Source organism: Pavona decussata, unplaced genomic scaffold (assembly GCF_977016875.1).
Source record: "Pavona decussata unplaced genomic scaffold, jaPavDecu1.1 SCAFFOLD_182, whole genome shotgun sequence".
Lineage (NCBI taxonomy): Eukaryota > Metazoa > Cnidaria > Anthozoa > Scleractinia > Agariciidae > Pavona > Pavona decussata.
The window spans coordinates 579,397-604,000 of NW_028145592.1; the positions used below are offsets into that span (position 1 = coordinate 579,397).

General features: G+C 39.6%; 1 protein-coding gene across 3 annotated transcripts; it reads left to right on the forward strand.

The window, feature by feature from the left end:
* Positions 1-224: 224 nt before the first annotated feature.
* LOC146463007 (uncharacterized) lies at positions 225-21,205 on the forward strand. Of its 3 annotated transcripts, XM_085084980.1 has the most exons (9): positions 394-855; positions 1,316-1,364; positions 2,471-2,743; positions 2,879-3,148; positions 4,058-4,333; positions 5,027-5,299; positions 5,926-6,096; positions 11,506-11,807; positions 21,106-21,205. In XM_085084980.1, the coding sequence occupies exons 1-9, from the start codon at positions 499-501 to the stop codon at positions 21,184-21,186; spliced, it is 2,052 nt and encodes a 683-aa protein (XP_084941106.1). In that variant the 5' UTR covers positions 394-498; the 3' UTR covers positions 21,187-21,205. The 3 variants fall into 3 exon arrangements, with proteins under 3 accessions (XP_084941105.1, XP_084941106.1, XP_084941107.1); XM_085084979.1 differs by lacking the exon at positions 21,106-21,205 and having other exon boundaries at positions 225-855; positions 11,506-11,990; XM_085084981.1 differs by lacking the exons at positions 394-855; positions 1,316-1,364; positions 2,471-2,743; ... (3 more) ...; positions 5,926-6,096; positions 11,506-11,807 and adding exons at positions 13,936-14,363; positions 14,765-14,813; positions 15,667-15,882; ... (2 more) ...; positions 18,387-18,659; positions 19,339-19,509 and having other exon boundaries at positions 20,807-21,199.
* Positions 21,206-24,604: the final 3,399 nt, after the last annotated feature.

Consider the following 24,604-nt stretch of genomic DNA (forward strand, 5'->3'; position numbering starts at 1 on the left):
GATAAAACTGAAGTGATTTTAACCTTTGATCTTGTTCTATGAAAGTAACCTTATCCCTCTAAGAGTGACTATTCAGTTGAAACAGCAGTGGGCTTTTCTGTGGCGCTACGTTGTAAGCTGTTGAGCAGTTAGTTTCTTTAACTGGGGCTGTCTACGTATTTCTCCTATGCCGGCGTAAAAAGGAAATTCCTTAGTGCCGCCATTTATAGATAAAAGCTATTGGACGATATGTTACTGTGGCACTGAAGCTAAAGAGCATTCTCGAGCGTTCATTTAAATGAAATCCCTCACTCGACAAGACAAATTTGAACTTGGAAAATCTCCAAGTTGCAAAACAGCAATTTGTTGTCAGCGCTGAAACTTGACTAGTATCAGTGACAACTCGAGTCTCGAAAGATACGAGGAAGCTTTAAATCTAGAATTTCACCTCATGTGGCAATATAACAGCTAGCGGATCTTTGATCTGCCCATATCGGTGGTACTGGTGTAATTATAAACATGGGCACAAGTCGGGTGTCTTCAAATCTTCCTACTATTGTGGTGGTTTTTCATCTTATTTTTTCGATCGTTGCCATCGCGTTTCTCTCGTACAAAGTTTATTACCTCGATGACGAACTCCCCTACAAAGTTTATAACCTTGAAAGTGAGCTCTCTACCATTCGAGACAAGATCTCTACCCTAGAGGCAAGTAATGCCATAGGCTCGGTCCAGACACCAACTCCGTTGACCGCAACTCCAAGCAGCGAGACGCAGAGAAGTGGGCGAAATCGCCGAGCAAAGAAAAAGGAGTCCGAATCACCTACAACAGACCAACTCCAGGCAAAGTGTGTGCAGAACTTACTTAAGCATATGCAGGTATGTAACGCTGTTCTTTGTTTGTAGCTAATTGTGTTATCTAGGGAACCAGCTGAGAAATCAGAACGTACTTATAACTGCCTCAGTGTTTGGTAGAGCTGCAGAATATTTCCCAGGCAAAATCTACAGCCAAGTTTAACTAAAAACACGGGAAAAGGAAACATTGTCAGACTGTAACCTCAAAATTTATTACTTCCTCGTTTTATTTAACATACATAAACATTCCAGATCACTTTTCAGTTTTTTAAGCTTGAGCCGGACGTCTCTCGTCAACCGTCTCGTTTCTTTTCTCGAAGGAAGGAAAGAAACTTTGATGACCACATTTCGAACGTTTCTGGGATTTAAACAACATCTTGAAGCATAATTACTTATCTACTCCAGCAACGTTTTTTTTTTTTTACAACGTGATTTTGTAGACAAGACTGATGTGTGGTTTAATGGTCTTCCCTTTGTGTTGAAGGTCACCGACATTGCACAAAACGGAACCGGGAAGCTTGTCTGCATGAGAGGTCAGTAAAGTTAAGATTTTCCATCGACGTTTGGAATTTTCCGACTTGGAATTTAAAAGAAGTGATATGCTTTGATCAAAGGCCCGAGTAATTTAAATAATGATGAATTAAAACAAAAAACAATAAATACTGTAGCCCTTGTGTTACTAGAAACTATCGTGCGCGCCACAAAGGATGTGCCCGGCCCTTTCATGTATGTCATGGAGTGTATGATACAATCTTAAGTAACACAATGATGTTGAAGGGGGGGGGAGGGATTAGCTTTTTTGATTAACAAGTATTCCATCCAGTGGTGAGGGGAGAGAAACCCTGAAGATAAGCAACTTTCAGCATATTAATGACCTGTTGTGCTCAGGGATAAAAATAGTTCCTATTCACTTTCATTTGTTAGAAACAAGAACACGAGATATTCATTTGTGATCTATAGAGCAAACATACATGAAAACTTTCCGGACACAAAAATCGTCAACTTTGAATTTATTGCTACGACTTGCGCCTGGCCTTAGAACACCCGCTGCTGCAACCATCCATACCCAAAGAATTGATGTCACTTTTTGATCCATATAGCAGGCGAAATCCGAAGAAGAGAGGAGGAGCGAGAAAAGAAAAAGAAAAGGGGGGACTGGGAAAAGGGAACGCCTGTCTTAAAGAACCCTTTCGAATGATTCTGCGTTCACTGGCGAACGCAGATCTCGACAATGAGCCTCTTGAGAATTGAAGGAATTTGACACACAACAACTTTAATTAGCACGCAGTCCCTCTCTTTTCCCTCACTTTTTCTCACTCCCCCTCCCTCTCCTCCCAGTTAAGTAAGCCCGCTACAAAGGCTTATTTTCTTTGGCCATTTGTAATTTGTAAGAGTCTTCAAGAATCTTTGACAATTCGTTTTTCGGAAAATGTTATTGTCATTCCTAGCATTTCCGAAAATATTCGTTTCATTTGGGACCACCTCGGTCATCGTTCTTTCTTTCTCATTGTCATGAATCATGTTCTCAATTTCACGGGGTAAAGACTTGTGAACATCCATCCTTGCTGTCCCTATCGCAGAATTTAAAACCTAATTCAGACCAGAAAAAGTAAGAACGTTATATTTCCAACTCTTACAGGTCCCCAGGGACCACCAGGATCACCAGGTCCTCGCGGTCAACAAGGAGTACCAGGTCCCCGCGGTCAACCAGGAACACCAGGTCCACGCGGTCGTCGGGGCCGTCCAGGTGCAACAGGAAAAATAGGGCCACCTGGTAGAAGGGGCGCGCGAGGGAGCCCGGGAAAGAGCCTTAGTGCAAATGTCACAGTCATTGAAAACATTGTAAGGCAACAATTAAAGACTTACAGTGGAGGTGAATACACTCAACCTCAAGGAGATATCACAAAGTTTGGTGAGTGAAAATCTGAAATACATCGTCGGTAAAAAAATTGCTTTCTAGTCCCTTCTTATTGTTCGCCTGATTTAATCTTTAAGTAAGGCACAACTTTGTGTTTCAACCTCACCATGTAATGTGTTCTACCAACAGCTCCGCCTCGATTTACGAGCAAACCTCCGTCACTCATCTCCTTAAAGGAGGGCGCAAATCTGTCACTTACAATTTCCTTATCCGGGAAACCAGTACCAAAGGTCACGTGGTCTATCCAGGGAAGAAAATTTGGAGACCAAGATCGATACAAGACCACCGCTGACAAGTTTGAGATAAGGGAGGTCCGCTTTGAGGACCAGGGAATGATCACGTGTCGCGCTGAAAATTTGTTTGGTGTTCAGGAAGCAAAAGTAGAACTAACTGTTTTAGGTGAGTTTGTAGGCAAAACGAAATTAAAAACAGTAAACTGTTGCATACGCTATGTCATGTACACTAGTTAGCCATTAACCGTTTATGTTTACGTTCAAATTTAAATTTTTAAGAGCCGTTAATTTTTCTCGTTGTAGCTCTGGCCCTAAAGAAGACTGAGTGGTACTAGTTGAAATATTGGCCCAAATAAACAAGTCCTTTGCAATAGTGTCAGCCCTGCAATCAATTTTAAAACATTAATCTGCTTCGTTGATCTTACTTACCTTTGAGCCAAAGCTAGAATATTCGGGTTGCATCAGTCCCACAAATTAAAGGAAAAAAATTGCGATGAAACAACCCAAAACTAAAAACGTTCACCTTATTAAGCGCTGGAAAACGTATAGCCAGCTCTGCGTCTGAAGCGCACGCCAGAAAACAATTTGTTGTTAATTGAGGTTTCTGGGGCACCATCTGCGGAATAAAATATTAACAAGGATTGCATATATATAAAGCTACATAAAATGCGTGGGAACTGACGAACAACCATTGCCAAGCGCGCGGAGCCAAAACAACACCAAGGGAGGAGAAAATAGGTTACGCAATCTTTGTCAAGATGGGAAAAAACGCGTAAGGCAAAATCAGGATTGGTTTTGACTATTTTTAGTCTTGGAATGTCACATAAACGTCAGCGTTTACGTTGGTAAGTGTAAACCAGCTAATATCTCTTAAACTACAAAAACCACAGAATTTTATGTTACAAAGAATCAATTTGTGTTGGTGTTTTGATTGCAAACACTGTCAGAATCGGTTGCCCCATTTTCAAACTGTGCACCAACGAGCAAAAAACCAAAACAAACGAAAGAAACCAATCTCTCTCTCCAATCTGCTAGAATCCCACACCCATGGCTCATCTCTGTTTCTCTCATACAGGTTCTCCAAGGTTCCCTAAATCCCCTCCAGGACAAGTGATCGGTTATTTGGGCAAAGAGACAAGACTGCGGTGTAACCTCCTTGGCAACCCCACCCCTAAAGTGCAGTGGTCCAGATCACCCCCTGCACCCCTCCCTGAGGGACGAACTACAATAAGGAAAGACGGTCTTTATATAAACAACACTGAAAGTGGAGACGGAGGAGTATATATATGTACTGCGACAAACAAATATGGAATGGTTATTCATGGAACTTTCTTAAAAGTTAAATCAGTCGGTAAGTGAAAACCGCGGTCATGCAGAAAGCGTCCTTTTCAGGTTATCACCGAAGTCATTTTGAATGGTTATAAAGTGTAGCAAAACTTTGTGATAATCTGAAGGAAAAAGCTCTTAGATAAATTCAAAATGAGCACAAAAATAAGTCTGCTTGTTTTCCCAAACTGCTTAGTTCATCTCTTACGTTTGGCCAGTTTTCCGAAATTGATTATCTAAGTATTAAATGTAAAGTTTTGTATCGAATTCAAGTTTTCCCAAAAGTCAGTTGTTGGGTTTTGTTAACTCTGACTAGGTGCATTCAAACCTGCTCGATCATAAAAGTCCCCTTGAAACCTCTTTTTTATCATCAAATTATCGACTTCCTCGATAAATGGCACCCAGCTCTTCGCTTTTTACGTCTCACTCAATTGCAATAGAGACCCTTGAACTTATGCCCTCAATGTTCTGAGTCAAATCTATGAGTCTATGTGTGTAAAGCAAACAAAAACGTGGTCTTTGTGAGTATACATATAGTTTACTATAGTAAACGCAAGCCTGCAGGGCCGAATTGCTTGAAGCCAATTAGCGCTAATCCAGGTTAACTACCATGACAACTTGTAGATTAAGTTCACAGTTGGCCCAAGATTAGTGTTTCAAACAAGTGGCTCAGGTTTTAAAAGGAATTTAAAACGCTTTAACGCATTTCTTTACTCAGAACCTCCAGTTTTCATCTCAACACCACCGGCTTCAATCACTGTGCCGAGCATCAAAGCCTCCATTCGAGTCAATTGCTCCGCTAAAGGGTCGCCTCTACCCAAAATCACGTGGTACAAGAACAATGTCAGCATCAGTGCCATCAGTAATGTGTCCACAGACGAAGTCATCAGCGAGGTTGAAATCAAACATTTTGAGCCGTTGGACCAGGCCACGTACCAATGCGTTGCTCGTAACATGTATAACGATTCGGTGGTTACAAAGTCAGAAATAGGTAAGATATCATTTAATGTTTGTAATTGACTAAAACATTCCTGTTGGCAAGCTCCGAACTCCCTACTACACCTTTAGCCCTCTCCTCACAGTGACGCGAACAAATTTGAGATCGTTTTTAAGTAGATGCGCCTCAACGTGTGGCTTAACGCTAGAGCGGCTTTCAAATGAGTGTCGTACAGGAATTACCCTGGAAAATCATAACAGACGCAAACAATGTCATGAACTAATCAGAATCAGATGAAAATACAGTCATGTAACATTTGATTTTGTTTCTCATTGGTTGAGAAATTTGTGCGAGTTTTGCTAGCCAATCACAGAGCGTAACAAAGCTAAATCAACGCAAATGCGAGTCCAACTAAAAGTGATCAAAAGTCAAGTATAATAAAATCGTGAAACTCCATCACACTTCCCTTCAGAATACAGATATACTAAAATTACCTCCAAGCGTTGTTTTTAAACGGAACGCATTTCCCTTTTCGATTGAGCGTTTTTTTTTTTTTTGTAATTTCTACGATTAATATTCTAACAATTATCGAAGGATAATAGGGATATCTATCCTTAATAAGTTTTGCGCATTCTCCTTCCTGTCTCAAACCAGTTTTGGTTACAATCATTTTCTTTTAGTTCTTCCTGACTGTGGCGATCCAGGCAGACCAGACAACGGAGTTGTTATCAGCAAGAATCACTGGGCAGGGGGATATGTCAGGTACCTCTGTCATCCGGGATATACCATGTTTGGTCCTGCTGTCAGAAGGTGTTTGTCCAGCGGTCAATGGAGTGGAAATGAACCAACATGTAAGAGCTTATGTATATTTATTCTTTGGAATAGAAAGAAGAAATAAGCAGTGATATCCAAATACAGTTATAAATAACTATGAACAAACTTTCCAGTCATGCTTCTTGGGTCGTAATCAGTATAGTTTAAGAAGTAACATATGACTTATTTTCCGCGCTCTGCTGAGTTAAGATGAATTCTAGAGAGTTCTTTCTAAATACTCGGCCTTGGTATTCAAACGGTTCTAAGGACACGTCTTAGGCCGGCTATTTAGCTTGGCTATAAGAATCCCGCTCCAACTCAGGTAAATTTAGGACTGGCTTAGTCAACGTGAATCAAACCAGAAATGAAAGGGATGGTCTATCTCATACCGAGAAAATAAACTTGTTCATACAAAATGTATTCATGAAAAGCATAAACTTACCATCAAGGTTCAATTTGACTGATGGGTGTCGCAATAAAGTACGACAACCTATACCAAACATGTTTTAAAAATGTTTTTTTTTAATAGTGTTAGTTGTGTGAAGGAACACATGAAACTAACCGGGAGGCAACACCATGAAATGTCACGACTTTTCTGTCACGCAATGTTCAGAAAGCGTACATGTGGAGTAAATAGAGCTTGCAATTGTTTTTTGAAAGCATTTCTCATAAGTGGAATTAAAATCACTTAGCAAATGTTTTCTCCTGATGTGAAAAAGCTCTAAAGCAACAAAGCCATAACATCACATTTTTTTTTTCACAATGTAATCGTACTGATTGGTCACATAAATGTTTTAACATTTAAGTGACCAATCTTTCTCAACAGGTCAAAGTCCATGGAAAAGTCGTATAGTTATGACATGTTTGTCTCTTTTCGAAGATAGACCACTCCACTTACTTTCTAATGAGATAATGAGTATTCTTAACTTGGATGTTCTCGAGGCAGACTAAACTATAAAACATTTTCCTCCAACAACTTGTTACGCGGGATGCCCTGAAGGGGCATACCGTGTCTAAAAACGGGTCGATTTCTTTTTTTTCTTCCTCGTAGCTACAAATCGGTACATTAATTACGCGGGATGCCCTGAGGGGGCATACCGTGTCTAAAAACGGGACGATTTCTTTTTCTTCGTCGTAGCTTCAAATCGGTACATTAATTACGCGGGATGCCCTGAGGGGGCATACCGTGTCTAAAAACGGGACGATTTCTTTTTCTTCGTCGTAGCTTCAAATCGGTACATTAATTTATTCATTAAACTCACCCCTCTCCTACTCGGGGTGTTTTGTTCTGATTGTCTTCAACAGAAGCAGGCCAATCAAAATCCATTCTTGTCGCTTACATCGCGAGGGAGGGGACCCACTCACCCCTACCTGTGTGACGTCAACGCATCATTTGATCTATTTATTAAAAACGGATTAAATTTGGCACCATATTGTTTATAACATGTTCTGGACTCAAGTGTGCCGTTTTCAAACGGAAATTTCACCATTTTGGAGCGGCAAATCGAAAGAATAACTTCTAAGAAGCACCCGACACGTCAAACGGTGGAAATTGGTGAGTTCTTAGTGAAGGAATCGTGCTTTGTTTGACAGTCTTAGACCACGACGCGAGACTGAAAAGAGGTCATTGAGAAGCTTACGTTATCGTAATGGAATTTGACAAATTTCCGCTGATAGTCTGAGTCGCGTAACACACGGAAAACAACGTAACGCGATCGTCGTGACTCAAACTATTCCATTAGCAAGGATAGTTTTATCAATCGGCGAAGCATACAGTTGGAATAAATGAATCAGCCCCAGCATCTCGCGTAATGCCAGTATAGCAGGCATCTTGTTTATTCATTAAACTCACCCCTCTCCTACTCGGGGTGTATTGTTCTGATTGTCTTCAACAGAAGCAGGCCAATCAAAATCCATTCTTGTCGCTTACATCGCGAGGGAGGGGACCCACTCACCCCTACCTGTGTGACGTCAACGCATCATTTGATCTATTTATTAAAAACATATTAAATTTGGCGCCATATTGTTAACATGTTCTGGACTCAAGTGTGCCGTTTTCAAACGGAAATTTCACCATTTTGAAGCGGCAAATCGAAAGAATAACTTCTAAGAAGCACCCGACATTTGAAACGGTGGAAATTGGTAAATTCCTGCCGAAGGAATCGTGCTTTGTTTGGCAGTCTTAGACCACGACGCGAGACTGAAAAGAGGTCATTGAGAAGCTTACGTTATCTCAATGGAATTCCCGCAATTTCCTTGAAACCCTGAGTAGCGTAGCACAAAGGAAACAACGTAACGCGATCGTCGTGACTGAAACTATTCCATTAGCAAGGATAGTTTTATCAATCGGCGAAGCATACAGTTGGAATAAATGAATCAGCCCCAGCATCTCGCGTAATGCCAGTAAACTGCATTAAATGGTGGCGCCATATTGTTAACATGTTCTGGACTCAAGCGTGCCGTTTTCAAACGCAAATTTCACCATTTTGAAGCGGTAAATCGAAAGAATAACTTCTAAGAAGCACTCTACATCTAAAACGGTGGAAATTGGAGAGTTCCTGGCGAAGGAATCGTGCTTTCTTTGACAGTCTTAGTCCACGATTGCAGACAGAGAAGAGGTCATTGAGAAGCTTACGCTATCGCAATGGAATTCCCGCAATTTCCCTTGAAACCCTGAGTAACGTAACACAAGGGAAACAACGTAACGCGATCGTCGTGACTGAAACTATTCCATTAGCAAGGATAGTTTTATCAATCGGCGAAGCATACAGTTGGAATAAATGAATCAGTTCGGGCATCACGCGTAATGCCAGTATAGCAGGCATCTTGTTTATTCATTAAACTCACCCCTCTCCTACTCGGGGTGTTTTGTTCTGATTGTCTTCAACAGAAGCAGGCCAATCAAAATCCATTCTTGTCGCTTACATCGCGAGGGAGGGGACCCACTCACCCCTACCTGTGTGACGTCAACGCATCATTTGATCTATTTATTAAAAACGGATTAAATTTGGCACCATATTGTTTATAACATGTTCTGGACTCAAGTGTGCCGTTTTCAAACGGAAATTTCACCATTTTGGAGCGGCAAATCGAAAGAATAACTTCTAAGAAGCACCCGACACGTCAAACGGTGGAAATTGGTGAGTTCTTAGTGAAGGAATCGTGCTTTGTTTGACAGTCTTAGACCACGACGCGAGACTGAAAAGAGGTCATTGAGAAGCTTACGTTATCGTAATGGAATTTGACAAATTTCCGCTGATAGTCTGAGTCGCGTAACACACGGAAAACAACGTAACGCGATCGTCGTGACTCAAACTATTCCATTAGCAAGGATAGTTTTATCAATCGGCGAAGCATACAGTTGGAATAAATGAATCAGCCCCAGCATCTCGCGTAATGCCAGTATAGCAGGCATCTTGTTTATTCATTAAACTCACCCCTCTCCTACTCGGGGTGTATTGTTCTGATTGTCTTCAACAGAAGCAGGCCAATCAAAATCCATTCTTGTCGCTTACATCGCGAGGGAGGGGACCCACTCACCCCTACCTGTGTGACGTCAACGCATCATTTGATCTATTTATTAAAAACATATTAAATTTGGCGCCATATTGTTAACATGTTCTGGACTCAAGTGTGCCGTTTTCAAACGGAAATTTCACCATTTTGAAGCGGCAAATCGAAAGAATAACTTCTAAGAAGCACCCGACATTTGAAACGGTGGAAATTGGTAAATTCCTGCCGAAGGAATCGTGCTTTGTTTGGCAGTCTTAGACCACGACGCGAGACTGAAAAGAGGTCATTGAGAAGCTTACGTTATCTCAATGGAATTCCCGCAATTTCCTTGAAACCCTGAGTAGCGTAGCACAAAGGAAACAACGTAACGCGATCGTCGTGACTGAAACTATTCCATTAGCAAGGATAGTTTTATCAATCGGCGAAGCATACAGTTGGAATAAATGAATCAGCCCCAGCATCTCGCGTAATGCCAGTAAACTGCATTAAATGGTGGCGCCATATTGTTAACATGTTCTGGACTCAAGCGTGCCGTTTTCAAACGCAAATTTCACCATTTTGAAGCGGTAAATCGAAAGAATAACTTCTAAGAAGCACTCTACATCTAAAACGGTGGAAATTGGAGAGTTCCTGGCGAAGGAATCGTGCTTTCTTTGACAGTCTTAGTCCACGATTGCAGACAGAGAAGAGGTCATTGAGAAGCTTACGCTATCGCAATGGAATTCCCGCAATTTCCCTTGAAACCCTGAGTAACGTAACACAAGGGAAACAACGTAACGCGATCGTCGTGACTGAAACTATTCCATTAGCAAGGATAGTTTTATCAATCGGCGAAGCATACAGTTGGAATAAATGAATCAGTTCGGGCATCACGCGTAATGCCAGTATAGCAGGCATCTTGTTTGTCAAACAAACCGAGAGCAAGCAATTGGTTTCATTGACTAAAACATCAGACAAACTCTTGGACAAACTTAGTCCACATGCCGCGTTTCGCCCATTACCTCTAAACTAACGACTTGACTGGTTGAGGCGTCGCACAAATTCCTTTTCTGACTGACATAGGTGGCTAAATGATCAATCATTTGTTCGTAATGCAAAATATTGGATGAAACTGTTGGATCGAGATCAAACAGGCAAGGGGAGGGGGTGAGAGCTGAGGCATCTAAACAGTAAACAATTTTGGTCTTTTAACACGATGATGGATGAAAATAGTCGATTATTGGGAGTGAAAGGTTTGAATGACGTCTTAGCCGCCATAAAGATAACGATAAATCATAACATTGAAGGTAACGATCATGGCATGATCATGACTGATTTGATCATGTAACTAGAGTGATGAAGCTCTCCCTTCAGTAGCTAAATATAATGATTGTAAATGAGGATACGAACTGTTTTAATAGTCTTAGTAATTATATTGTTAGTCAGAAATCCCATTCAAGCAACCATTGTATTATTTGTATATTTGGATACCGATCCAAAATAACTATTAATTTGGATACCGAAGATATTTTGAAATAATATATTCCTGACAAAATCAGCATTATTTTTTTTACCCTTAAATAATACACAATATAGTTAATAGGTAATAGGACTACATGCTTGTCCAATTTGGAAATAATTGGATTCAAAAAATTCCTCGGACTGCCAAATTGGACTCGGCCTACCGCCTCGTCCAATTTGGCAGTCCTCGGAATTTTTCTCATCCAATTATTTCCAAATTGGACAGCATGTAGTCCTAATACATTTACAAATACGAACCTAATGGCATCATTGACACAAGAACTGAAGATCCGACTACTGCGTACCTAGCTATAATATAGTAACAAAATATCTTAAAAGGTCTTTCTCTCTTTTTTAATTTTTTTATTTTATTTATTTATTTATTTATTTATTTATTTATTTATTTATTTATTTTTTATTTATTCTTTTTTTAGGTACTGATAAACCAGAATGTGTTCGTTACATGACGATAGACGATCCAACGAGATACATTAGCTACCAATATAATGGTAATTTTGGTAGTTACATGTGTGACAGTGATCTAGCTGAGGGCTGGTATAAGTTTCTGAACCATCGGATGTACACAAGTATGGCTAATAGAGGTTCCACCGGCTACTGCTACACACAATATCGAGGGATATTACAAGGAGGGCATCCGTCAGTTGGTGATGGGGTTGTTAGTCGACAAGTGTGTTTCTATTACTCCTCAAGTTGTAATTACTATGTTAATATAAAGGTTCGCAACTGTGGTTCGTTCTTTGTCTACAAACTGAAACCAACACCAACCTGTAATCTTCGTTACTGTACAATCGATAACTAAGAACATACAGTCTAAGTTCGATTTTTTGTCAGCAGCAACCTTTCACCACTTGTTTGTTATCAATTTGTACTTGAGAAATAAACAGAAGAAATTCCCTTATTATGAACAAAAACTTTATTTTCAACTTAAGTACGTAATTCCTGACTTTTTAGGAAAAAGTATGGGTTATTTAATATAAGTACGCCGAATAATTACAGGTTTAAGATGAAATAAAGTTATTTTGATTGTAACGGTCGAAATTCAATAGAGAGCTCTAAGTTGACAAATTGTTTCAACAAATTATATTTCCAAGACAAATGCCTGATATCTTTTGTTTGTATGTGGCGTATAAAACATTTATGTGTACTATACTACTGACAAATCTCTAAGAGCTAATAAATAAAAAAAAATCTTACTGAACTACTTGTTGTATTCGCATTAGAAGTGGCTGGTGCCCCAGCCTGAAGATTTCTGTTCTCTGTTTTTTTCGCTCTGACGAAGGGCTAACGCTCGAAACGTCATTAAGGTGGTCAAATTACTTTATCAACTTTGTTAATAAAACCAAACATTCGTTTCGATTCTCCACGGACGCAGCATCATAGTTACTTTAGAAACCAACCCCCTTCAGCTGATCTATAAGATTTCTGTTTGTTATGATGGTCAAGAAAATTCGGCTGGGAGTTTCGTTTTCCTAAACCGACCATCTAACTGGACTGGTGAAACTGGACAAGATCATCATGTTACCAAAGTTTCGGTTCTCCGTCGTAACAAGTCTCAGCCTCAGTGTGAGGTCTTTGGTAATGCTGCAATCGTGCATGTTTGATAACCTCTGAGAGTACTAATGCTACAGCTTCGATTTAGGAATGTACAAGTCGATAAAATTGATAAACTGACTCAGCCAGTCAAAAGCATGCTACTCGCCGAGTCAGATTATTCTCCCTAGTCCTCAGTAATGGGGTTTGATCCAATGTGGGTCCCCAGCACTGAAACAGAAGTCATAAGCTATCTATCTATTTCTTAGGGGACGATGATCTGCATTGATATCTTTGTGAAGGAAATCTTTGTTGTATAGTTAAGAGTTGCGTGCCCGGGGTGTTGTGCTACTTATTCCTTTCTGTTGTTTTCTGTTTCAACTGGTTAATGGGAATGACTCAGCAACTGTGAAAAGCGAAGTTGTTAACGGTTTAGTGATCACCTGTATGATCAATTATAAGGTAAAAATCGGATTGAAGACTGTGTACTATACGGGAAAGCACTCATGATTCAGTCCCATCAGTAATCAAGCTACAATACCCTTTATATGGATACAAAGCATGTAGGTCCAAAATATGCTTCTTCAAGAACAATCAGTTCTATCTTGTTTCCTCAGTTTGGACGCATGCCATCAGAAAGTTGTTAACACGGAGATAAAGCCAACCCTAAGTAGGCCGAACCTGACAAACAAAATTAACGCCCCCCAGGTCTGAAACGTGTTTCGTCACCAGCGCTCATTTTTTTCGGTCCATCACTGAAGCCTTTTGGAATGCATTGGATTTTACCGCAGTGCGGGCAATTGCGCCTTCAAACCTGTTAATTTGTGTTAGGGTTTCCTTGTAAAATATCAAAATGTCAGTACTGACTTACTCGAGCAGAAAACAGCTTGTCAGTGGCTTGTTGGTTTTGCGAAGCACTTCGATTCTTTTGCTCCCAAACCTTTATGCGAGTTCGGTTAATACTATATGAACACGTGTAAGGTTTTCCGTTCGTTTAATGTAGATTAAATCAAAGACTGAGGAGACACGCTGGGAACGAGGTTCAAAACCGAAAACAAAAAACAAAAAACAAAAAAAAACAAGGAAAACAAAAACGTTGAATGCCCCCACCCCCCGCCTCTCACCCCAAACAGAAAAATAGTTGACACTAACTACTATAGTCACTAGCTACTTTATATATGGAATTAATTAATAATATTTAAATCCAATTAATAACAAGTAACTCTGCCATAATGGGTGTTTGAAATTATTCCTTCCTTTCGTCATTCAGTTCAGCATGGTTTACAGACGATTTTAAACTATGACACTTTGTAATTAAAAGATATTAAATTGTTCTCAATACTAAACTGAGTATCATGTTATCTGAAGAACGAAAAGTATGTGAAAGGATCGATTCTAGAATTTCATACCGTCTTGTCATACTGGAGAAAACATGGCCACAAGTCGGGTGTCCATAAACTTGTCCACCGTCTTGTCAGTTCTTCATCTGATTTTTACAATCCTCGCCATTGCAATTCTCTCCTACAAAGTTTATTACCTGGAAAGTGAAATTTACTTCATACGGAGGGAGATATCTAGCGGAGAGCTGAGTGCGATTCAGACAACTCCATTGTCTACAGCTCCAACCAGTGAACAGCACAGAAGCGGACGAAATCGCAGGGTTAGACAGAAGAAGTCTGAATCGTCTTCAACAGATCAGCTCCAAGCAGAATGTTTGCAGAAGATACTAAACAATATGCAGGTAAGTAAATATTTTTCATTGCTAGCTTCAAGGCTCTAGTTATCTGATTTATTTGACTAAGATGTGTGCCCTTGTAGTCGTCGGAATTGTCTATGCGGAAGTGACTTGTTAAAACAATGATGCTTTGAACGGAAAAATCAGATAATAAAAAACTAAAATTGGTTCAATTCCAGCGTTCGAAAGAGTGGAGCGTCAATGGATATGTCGGCCCTTCACTACATTTGAAAGGCTCATTTCAAACTGAGGCCACATTGGATTTATAGTGAATATAAACACTCGGTTAGATCCCTGTCTACCGGATTTTGCTCCGGTTTTTCTTCTTGAAATAAGTCAGCCTTTCATAGTTTCGTACACTGATAAAAACATATTGGAATTTTCTTCGTCTTCTTCTTTTATTTTAGGTTGTTAACAACGTAGGCAACGGAACTAGGAAGCTTATCTGCATGAGAGGTTAATATTAAATTATACCAATTTATAAAGTACTTATATTCCATACTCACCATCACAAGAAAACAAATCGCGGTCTTCTATCATAATAATAATAATAATAATAATAATGAAATCAAATGGATATCCAGGCTAAACTTTATGTATAATCCATGAACGCTGCTTCCGTCTTTTGTTTCAAGAAAAGATACTTTCATTTGCTTTCATCCACAATTACTCTCAGAGTATCCACCACGTTCTGCTTTTCTTATCGCCGAACGTTCAAGAACTTACTAACAAAATACGGCGTATTTTTATTTTAATCTTCAAACAATATTTCATTCGCTTAAACAACTGATACTTCTCACAATAAACTTGGGAGATCTTGCTTAGATTGGCTTGGACCTCCATGTAAGCTACAGTATAAGCTTTGTGATATTTAAAATGTAGTTCTGTCTGAGCTTCGAAAGGCTTATTCAGTCATGTGTGGAATTCTCCAAGTTCTTAAGATATGTGTCCACGGTTTACCTGTAAACATTTGTCATTTTAGTCAGTTGGAGAAAAGTACTAAGTTGTCCAGTGTCGTTAGCATTAGAGCAGGTAAAGAAAAGAGAAAAGAGAATGCAACTGAAAGCCCTCTTGAGAATTTAGTATCTCCTTGCCAAAGTCAGTCTGCGGACTACATTTAAAGCCTGACCATTTGCACAACTGTTTTGCACATTTTGGCTTTCTCTATTTCCATAACCTTTACTGTAGGGTATTCACTAATCCTAAACATCTTACTATATGACAGTAGGTAGCTGTTTCAGATTATATAACTTTGCTTTATCTCTGAAACACTAACGCTGACTTTCTTGATATGTTTTCTCTGACCCAGGTCCCCAGGGTCCCCCTGGAGCACCAGGTCCCCGCGGTCCACCAGGAGCACCAGGTCCCCGCGGTCGTCGTGGCCGCCCGGGTACAACAGGAAAAATCGGGCCACCTGGAAGGAAGGGTTCACGAGGGACTCCGGGGAAGAACCCAAGTATAAATGTAACGGTCATTGAAAATCTTGTCAAAGAAATGAACACTCAAGGAGCGATCACGAAGTTTGGTGAGTAAATTAAAAATCTGATCAAGTTGTTTAGTCATTAAAATATTCTGAAAAGTTCACTCCCTTTCTGAAATAGAAAACTGCCTTTGTAGCTTTTTTGTATCCATTATAGTGAAAAAGAAGCTGTCTGCCCTCTGACTGGTTAAAATGCTTTGCTTTATCAGAGTGTAAAACATGAAAAAAAAACGCGATTTGTCAATTCAATTCGAAGTCGAGGCAAATCTCAGTGTAAAGTCAAGATAGCGTGGATAATTTTCTGCAGAACCTTTCCTTAGAAAATATTTTGGAATGTACAGATCAACACGGTGCTTTTGAAACAATAAAGATAAACTGTGAAGAAATAAAGATATGAAAATGCAAGAGAAAACCGTATCAGTTAATTGTCATAAGACCGTATGGGATTTTAAGAACATTCTTTGGTTTGTGCTTAAGCTTGGTGTCATCAGGCGTCCGAAATGTTCTCTCCCAACATCTTGTCTATAAAGTATTTTTTACACATGTTTACTCTTTTCTTTATTTAACCAACAGCTCCCCCACGGTTCACCAACAAACTTCCATCGCTTATTTCCATTGAGGAAGGCGGAAATGTGTCACTTACGGTTTCTGTATCCGGGAATCCAGCACCAAAGATCACGTGGTCGGTGCAAGGTAAAACTCATGGAGAACAAAGTCGATACAAGATTACCGCTGACAAGTTTGAGATAAGTGAAGTCCGCTTTGAGGACCAGGGAGTGATCATGTGTCGCGCTGAAAATTTGTTTGGTGTTCGAGAGGCGGGAGTAAAACTTATTGTTTTTGGTAAGTTTTGTTAAGAATTTTAAACCGATATCTGTTTCTGTCCGTTTTTGTAGCTAAACTAAAACCAAAGTAATCATATCTGACCCTTACAAAAACAAAAAAAACACAACCAGTTAGAGCAAGGAACCTCAGCAATCAAATGCAGTAAGACATAAAACTAGTTCAAAGCGCGCGAAAAGATGCAACTGGGCTGAGGTGACAACTGGGGGAATAAAACCAAGTGGTGACAGGCGCGGGAAAACATACATCTGGTCACAAGCGCGGGAGGAAATGCAACTGGTGCCAGATTCTGCATAACAAGAGAACGTTTATGCTGCTTTTAATGCTGAATATTCAGAACTAAAGGGAGCAACTTTGCTTCTACATTACTCAAGCATTTTGCAGCTATCACAGAAGAGCGCCAATAGAGCAAACCAATAATTGGACTTTTCAGCGTGGCTAGAACTAATAGTTTATTTCTAGTTTTGTCAGGCATCTTATTACGTTCTTCAAAACCGACGCCCAACAGACAAAATGCTAGAGTAAGAGACCATTCCCTCCCCTATCGGCTGATATCTTAGACCTCGTACTTTGTATCTTACCAGCTATACTCTTTCTAATTATATTGGCGTTAAGTTCAACTAGCTGTAATTTCCAATTATTCTTTTCTATCATACAGGCTCTCCAAGGTTTCCTAAATCTCCTCCAGGCGAAGTGATCGGTTATTTAGGCAAAGAGACAAGACTACAGTGTAACCTCCTTGGAAACCCCACCCCTAAGGTGCAGTGGGCCAGATCACCCCCTGCTCCCCTTCCTGAGGGGCGAACCACAATAAGGAAAGACGGTCTTTATATAAACAACACTGAAAGTGGAGACGGAGGAGTGTATATATGTACTGCGACAAACAGATACGGGATGGTTATTCATGGTACTTACTTAAAAGTAAAATCAGTTGGTAAGTAAAAACCGCGGTCAGAATCTGTCCTTTTCAGGTTATCACTGAGGTCATTTTGAATGGTTATAAAGTGTAGAAAAACTTTGTGATCTTGAGACAAATTCAAAAGAAACACAAAAATAAGACTGCTTTGTTTCCCAAACTGCTCAGTTCATCACCTTACATTTGGCCAAATTGATCCTCTAAGTAATCTAAATTTTCGCATCGAATTCAATTTTATCCTGTCTTATAACATTTAGTTCAGTTTAGTTCAGTTTATTGTTTTGCCATAAGTTGTACAAAAGCAAGAAAAAAACTAATTATTTAAACACTAGTGGCGAGGAAGCCCAAAGGAAGCCACCGGGCTCATAAGAAATGGGCTCCCTTAGTTAAGTAATTAGAACAAAGTCTAAATTAGAACAAAGCCATTTTTAACATCAAATTATCGACTTCCTTAATAAACGGCTCCCGACTCTTCGCTCTGTTACCTATCTGTCAAAAGAAACCGTGAACCTCGGCTCTTGACTGTTTGATCAAATCTGAGTCATTCAAGACCGGTCAATGCGTGTAAAGTAAACAAAATCGTGGCCTTTGTGAGTATACATATAGTGCAAGGATCCAAACATGTTTTAACAACTGCTAAATCGACTGAAAACAAATGTAAATTATTTGGCCGACTTCAGTTCAAAGCCAGTTAACTACATAAGATTTTGTTCACTCGGGCTTCGAGCAATTCGCGATCGGCTCAAGTTTTAAAGTAAATTAATTATTTTTAACTCATTTATTTACTCAGAATCCCCTGTTTTCACCTCAACACCGCCGGCTTCAATCACTGTGCCGAGCATCAAAGCCTCCATTCGAGTCAATTGCTCCGCTAAAGGGTCGCCTCTACCCAAAATCACGTGGTACAAGAACAATGCCAGCATCAATGCCATCAGTAATGTGACCACAGACGAAGTCATCAGCGAGATTGAAATCAAACATTTTGAGCCGTCGGACCAGGCCACGTACCAATGCGTTGCTCGTAACATGTATAACGATTCGGTGGTTACAAAGTCAGAGATAGGTAAGACACCCATTTACATGTTTGTAATTGACTAAACCATTGCTGGCATTTTGAAAAACTATTTGGCACGCTCCGAACTCCCTGACGCGGACAAATTTCAGATGGTTTCCAATTGCGATGCCCCACAACTTAACGGTAGAGCGGCTTTCAAATGAGTGTCGCACAGGAATTATCCTGGCCAATCACAACAGACGCAAACAACGTCATCAACCAATCAGAATCAGATGCAAATACATGTAACAGGCTCACCCCAGCCGCGCGAAAACGCGTGCGAGTAAATCACGATTAGTTTTGCTTCTCATTGGTTCAGAAATCCGCGCGAGTTCTTCTGACACCACTCGAGCTCTAGTAAAAGTGATAAAAAGTCAAAAATAACATTCTGAAACCTCATTACACTACCCTCGCTACCCTCAAGAATACAGATTACCTGAAATGGCTTCGTTTTCAAACGCAAGGAATTTTTCCCCCTTTTCGATTGAATTTTTTTTTTTTTCGTTAATTGTCGTTGTTTCTTTACTGTTGTTTTTTATTTTATTTTATGGTATTTTTTTTTGTAATTTCTACGATTAATATTCTGACAGTTATCGAAAGATAATAGTAATTTCAATCCTTTCATAGTTTTACACATTCTCCTTACTGTCTCAAATCAGTTTTGGTTACCGCAATCATTTTGTTTTAGTTTTACCCGACTGTGGCGATCCAGGCAGACCAGACAATGCAGTTGCTATCAGCACGAATCGCTGGGCAGGGGGATATGTCAGGTACCTCTGTCATCCGGGATATACCATGTTTGGTCCCGCCGTCAGAAGATGTTTGTCCAGCGGAAATTGGAGCGGAAATGAACCAACATGTAGGAGCTTATGTAAAATTTATTCTTTGGAATAGAAAGAGAAAATAAGAAGTGATTTCTAGATACAGTTATAAATAACTATGAACAAACTCTCAAGTCATGCTTTTTGGTTCGCAATCAGTATAGTTTAAGAAGTAAGATATGACGTATTTTTCGCGCTCTGCTGAGTTAAGATGAATCCTAAGAGTTCTTTCTAAACTCAGCCTTAGTATTCAAACAGTTCTAAGGACACGTCTTAGGTCGGCTAAGCTTGGCTACGAGAACCCTGCTCCAACTCAGGTAAATTTAAGACTGGCCTAGTCAACGTGAGTCAAACCAGAAATGAAAGGGATGGTCTATCCCATGCAGAGAAAATAGAACCTGTTCATACGAAACATAGCCATGAAAAGCTAAAACTTGCTACCAACTGGAGGTTCAAGTTGACTCATAGGCGTCGCGATAACTGAACGACAACTTGTACCAAACATGTTTTAGGAGATACAGAAAAGGAAACCTAGGATTCGCGATAACTCGCTAAAATGGCCTAAAATCAACAAAAGAAGTAAACAGACGGTAAGCAATACACAGTAGAAGCAAGGTATCTAATTTTTGTTAAGAACTTTCCAGTATTTTTACCTCCTAAGCCCGATCGTAAATATTCCCATACAAACTCCAATATTTGCGCCGTGACCGTGCAGTTAGTTCGATCACGTTCTTGTGTTTAAATCAACAAACTCGATTTATAACGCAGTTTTCCAGTGAATTTAGCCGGAATTTACATGAAATCTGACTCCTCCGCGCCCAGTGACTTAATGGCATCCGAGTTGATACAAGAATAAAGATCCGATCCCCTGCGTATAAAATATCTTAAAAGTATAAAAGATCCCTTTATATAATTATTTATAAATTTATTATTATTATTATTATTATTATTATTATTATTATTATTATTATTATTATTATTATTAGTTAGAAGAGTAATTGGAAGCAACGTTCGAGACGCAGACTTCGAATTAGATAGATGCCTCGCCAAAATCTAGGTCCTATGATTTTTATACATACTTTTTCTTGTTTCTTTTTTTTATGATATAGCTTGATGGGTTTTTTTTAGGTAAAAATCAATGAATAATAATAATATTGTTGTAATTTTTTATCGAAAAGAATTGTAAATAACTTTTAATAGCTACTTTTAACCTGTAAATAACATTTTACTTGGAATATTTTAATAAAGAGATTATTATATATTTTAAAAAAAAAATTATTCATTATTATTATTATTATTATTATTATTATTATTATTATTATTATTATTTTTCAGGTACTGATAAATCGGAATGTGTTCGTTACATGACGATAGACGATCCAACGAGATATTATGCCTACAATAATGGTGGCTTTGGTAGTAACAAGTGTGACCGTGATCTAGCTGAGGGCTGGTATAAGTTTCTGAACCGTCAGATGACCGCAAGTCATGGTTATGGTAACAGATACTGCGACGCAAGAGCTCAAGGGTATTTAAAGGGAGGGCATCCGTCAGTTGGACATGGGATTGTCACTCGAAAAGTTTGTTTCTATCTCTCGGGTTACGGTTCTTGTTACAATCCTGTTTACATAAAGGTACGCAACTGTGGTTCGTTCTATGTCTACAAACTCAAACCAACACCAAACTGTGATCTTCGTTACTGTACCACGAGATAACTAAGAACATATAGTCTAACATGTTCTAAGGAACATTTGGCTGCTTAAAAAGAGGAAATCAGTGAGTTCTTAGCGAAGAAATTCCTGTTCGAGATTGTGTCAAGGCGAAACATGTGCGATCGCAAACAAGATCTGCAAATCATCTTATGAGCTGTAGACGTTCTCGGAAATTTTGGTGTGCTACTGGGAACCCACTTAACAAAATACTACGGGTTTGAATGCGAATTTTACCGTGCTTTATATTAAATTGATCGATTTGTCATATTTCAAATAGCTTTGGCGAAATTTTCGAAAAAACGTACTCAGTTTTGTAGAGTCGAGAAATTGTGCTTTAGTGACCCGCAGTTCGCTTGGATCGGTCGCCTTTATTCGAGGCGAAAATTGAACGAATTTGCGTTTCAAGCGTAAACACAGGTCTGTCTGAATAAATATTCACGGAATTTCTTCACCATGCGATCTTTATATGTACACTGTAAACTATAGGAGAGCCAAATCATATCTATTACTGTCTCCTGTGTATTTAAAAAATGTAAACAAACCAAAATCCTCCATCTGCCCATATGACAACACGATCAAATTTTGGCATTGACTAGAGCTGTTCATTCAGCCCTCTGAATTTTATACAACATTGCTTTTTTACTGCAATATTCTACAAAAATAAAGCAGTAGCCACATGTAGTCATAGACTGCCGTTTATTTACAATGATAATGTGTTGTTTTGCACTGTTAACGAGACAATTAGAACTCTCCAATATCCAACCATCTTGCCTCACGTTGGTCAATAACGCATACCTAGTTATACACAAAACTTGTTTGATCGCTAGAGATATACCTATAATGGCAGTCTAAAAATCCCCCTTTATCGCTTGGAAAATAACCTCCCTACAAATTTGCAACCCCACTAAGGCACACTTACCATACAACCGAAGTAACACCCCAGCTTTGCAACTTTTTCATAAATGCACAAAAAGGGAGTCAATAAAGCAGACAAAAAGCCTACAGTCTTTAAGAAATTCCCTTTCATTTTCTGACAATGACTTTTTTCAGGGTCACTCGAACACAAGCAAGAACTTTTCATTGTGGTAGCTGAAACCACATGCACTCCTTTGAGTGCCTATTTTTTTCTGTTTGTTTGCCTTTTTTTTTTGCTGGGACGTGTGTAAGAGTGTAAGTTTAAGGCTGGAGGAGGAGAGTGGTAACAAAATCCTATGAAACAAATGTAAATAGGGCATCGATTTAAGTGGTATGTTTATAGGAAGTTCAATTTTATTTTCACTCGCAAGTCAGTATGTAAAAAAAGAAAAAACCATTTAAGAGTCATTGAAATGACAATCATCTGTCAAACGTCAAAAGTAGATGAATGTTGACACGCTGCAAATGATGACACGCATGTCAAAAAGGTCTAAAAATATCGATCGAACGATAAAAAAAATTGTGAATGAAGACTCAAACACGGTGAAGTTTACTTTTCTTAACGGCTCGATGCATAAAACGTCCCTGGATTTGTGAAAACTAACTTTCCAAAAGCAAGTTCAAGTTAACCTGAGTCTGAGTCATCTGGGATGATAATGTGGCGTTTTCGCGGCTTTGACCGAGCCGAGCTTTCACCACTGCTGCAAGGTGCTGTATTGAAAGAGAAATTGAACGTGCAGCCTTCAATTTTACTGATGTTCGGACCAGCAAAAAAACCAGTGAAGGGATCCTCGCCTGAAGAAGCTTGCTTGTCTTCTCTCGGCTTGAATGGGTGCTGCGAGGCTTTGACTGCTTGATTACGCGGTGCATCGTTTGAAGAGATAGGAGATTTCGTTTCGCTGCTCAGTAGCAAGGACATCTTGGGCTGGTGGTCGTCGGAAGCAGTTTTGTAGGAATCTAAGCTTTTAAATTCTTATGTCCACTCAGTTGAGCTACATAATTAACAGGGATTTCTGCATCCATCAGCCTTGAAATGCAGGTCTTTCGCACAGAATGGTTGGTTACATTTCCAGGCAGTCCTGCATTCTTCGCAGCCTTCGTCAAAAATTCGCCTATCTTGTTTTTTCCGAGAGGAGCTCGACTGTACAACACCGGATCTGCAGCCTTTCGTTTGTGGTTTATTGCCAGGAAGAAAGGTGCCTCGGGTCTCTTCATTTCTTCAGGACGATGGCTGGCGAACTTTAGATACAAATGAACTGGACAGCGCTCGTTTTCGGTGGCGTAGGCTTTTGGATTAAAAGCTCTGCAATGGCCGTCTCCTTGCCTTGTTTTCGATCCTCGTTCTGCTTTCCACACCAGGACCTGCTTTCCAGTGACAGGATCATTTTCTCTTGATTGTAGTATCTCCCCACTAAAGTCTCCCACTCTCATCTCGTGCTCTAAACCGAAATGTAGAGACAGTACCCACCAAACTGTGCGCTGAAGAACTTCGGGGTCGTCTTCTCCAAACTGACCTGTTGGAAACGAGAGGTCTTCTTCACCTTTAGTTAGCTCTGGGGCAGCTTGCGGACGATTTCCCTTACTGTTGTCTCGCTTGCGAGCTGTTAGGACCTCCCTTGACTTTGCAAACTCTTGATCTTTGAGAATATTTGTGTCAGAGTTGTTATCTTTCAAGCAGCGCTGAATACTTCTCTGGAGCGATGCAAGTGTACCTGGCTCGTACACTCCGCCATCTTTTTTACGGACCTGCATGAAAAATCTGCACAGCAGAATGTTGAGCTCTTTAGGAGGAATGTTTTCCAAAATTCTTGTCTCTCCAACTGAGGAACAGTATCTTCGCCAAATATTCAGATCGTAAGTTTTCTTTTTTTTTTTATGTTATCAGGGCGAAGTGAGTGAATAAAATCTTGAATTTTGCTTAATTGCCTGTCTTGTTCAACTTCTTCATATTTTAATGCCGTCGTTTCGTTGGGGGTTTCTTCTTCTGGGTAGTAAAATTCACTTTCGCTGTGTACACTCTCATCTGAATCCATTTTCTTCAGAATTTATACCTGTAACTGTTGCCTTTGTTTGTAAGCTTTCGCAACAATTTCAATTTGCCGCGAATAGAGCGGATAAAAATCCGGACCGTGGTCCGTATCGTAAAAAGCTGGACCGGTTACGAGCGCGCGATTAGCCAATCAGATTCGAGGATATGAGATTCCGCACCGCGGAGATACTTCAGAAAAAAATAAAATTAAGAAACAGTAATTCTAAAAGTGCTAAAATACAAAGCAATGTACGGCATTTTTTTTTTATCCAATTGAAGATTTACTATCTCTGAAAAACGCATGGTTACCCCCAATTTTCTTTTTAAATATCAAGAAAACTTGCTAAGTTCTCCTTTCTCTGCAAAGTTTTAAACTGCGCAAAAATATCTTTGAAGTAGTAGGCACCACCCATAGGAAACCCGAATATCTCGAGATGCACAGAACGAATGCGCAGCAATAAAAGTAGTCACCGTCCT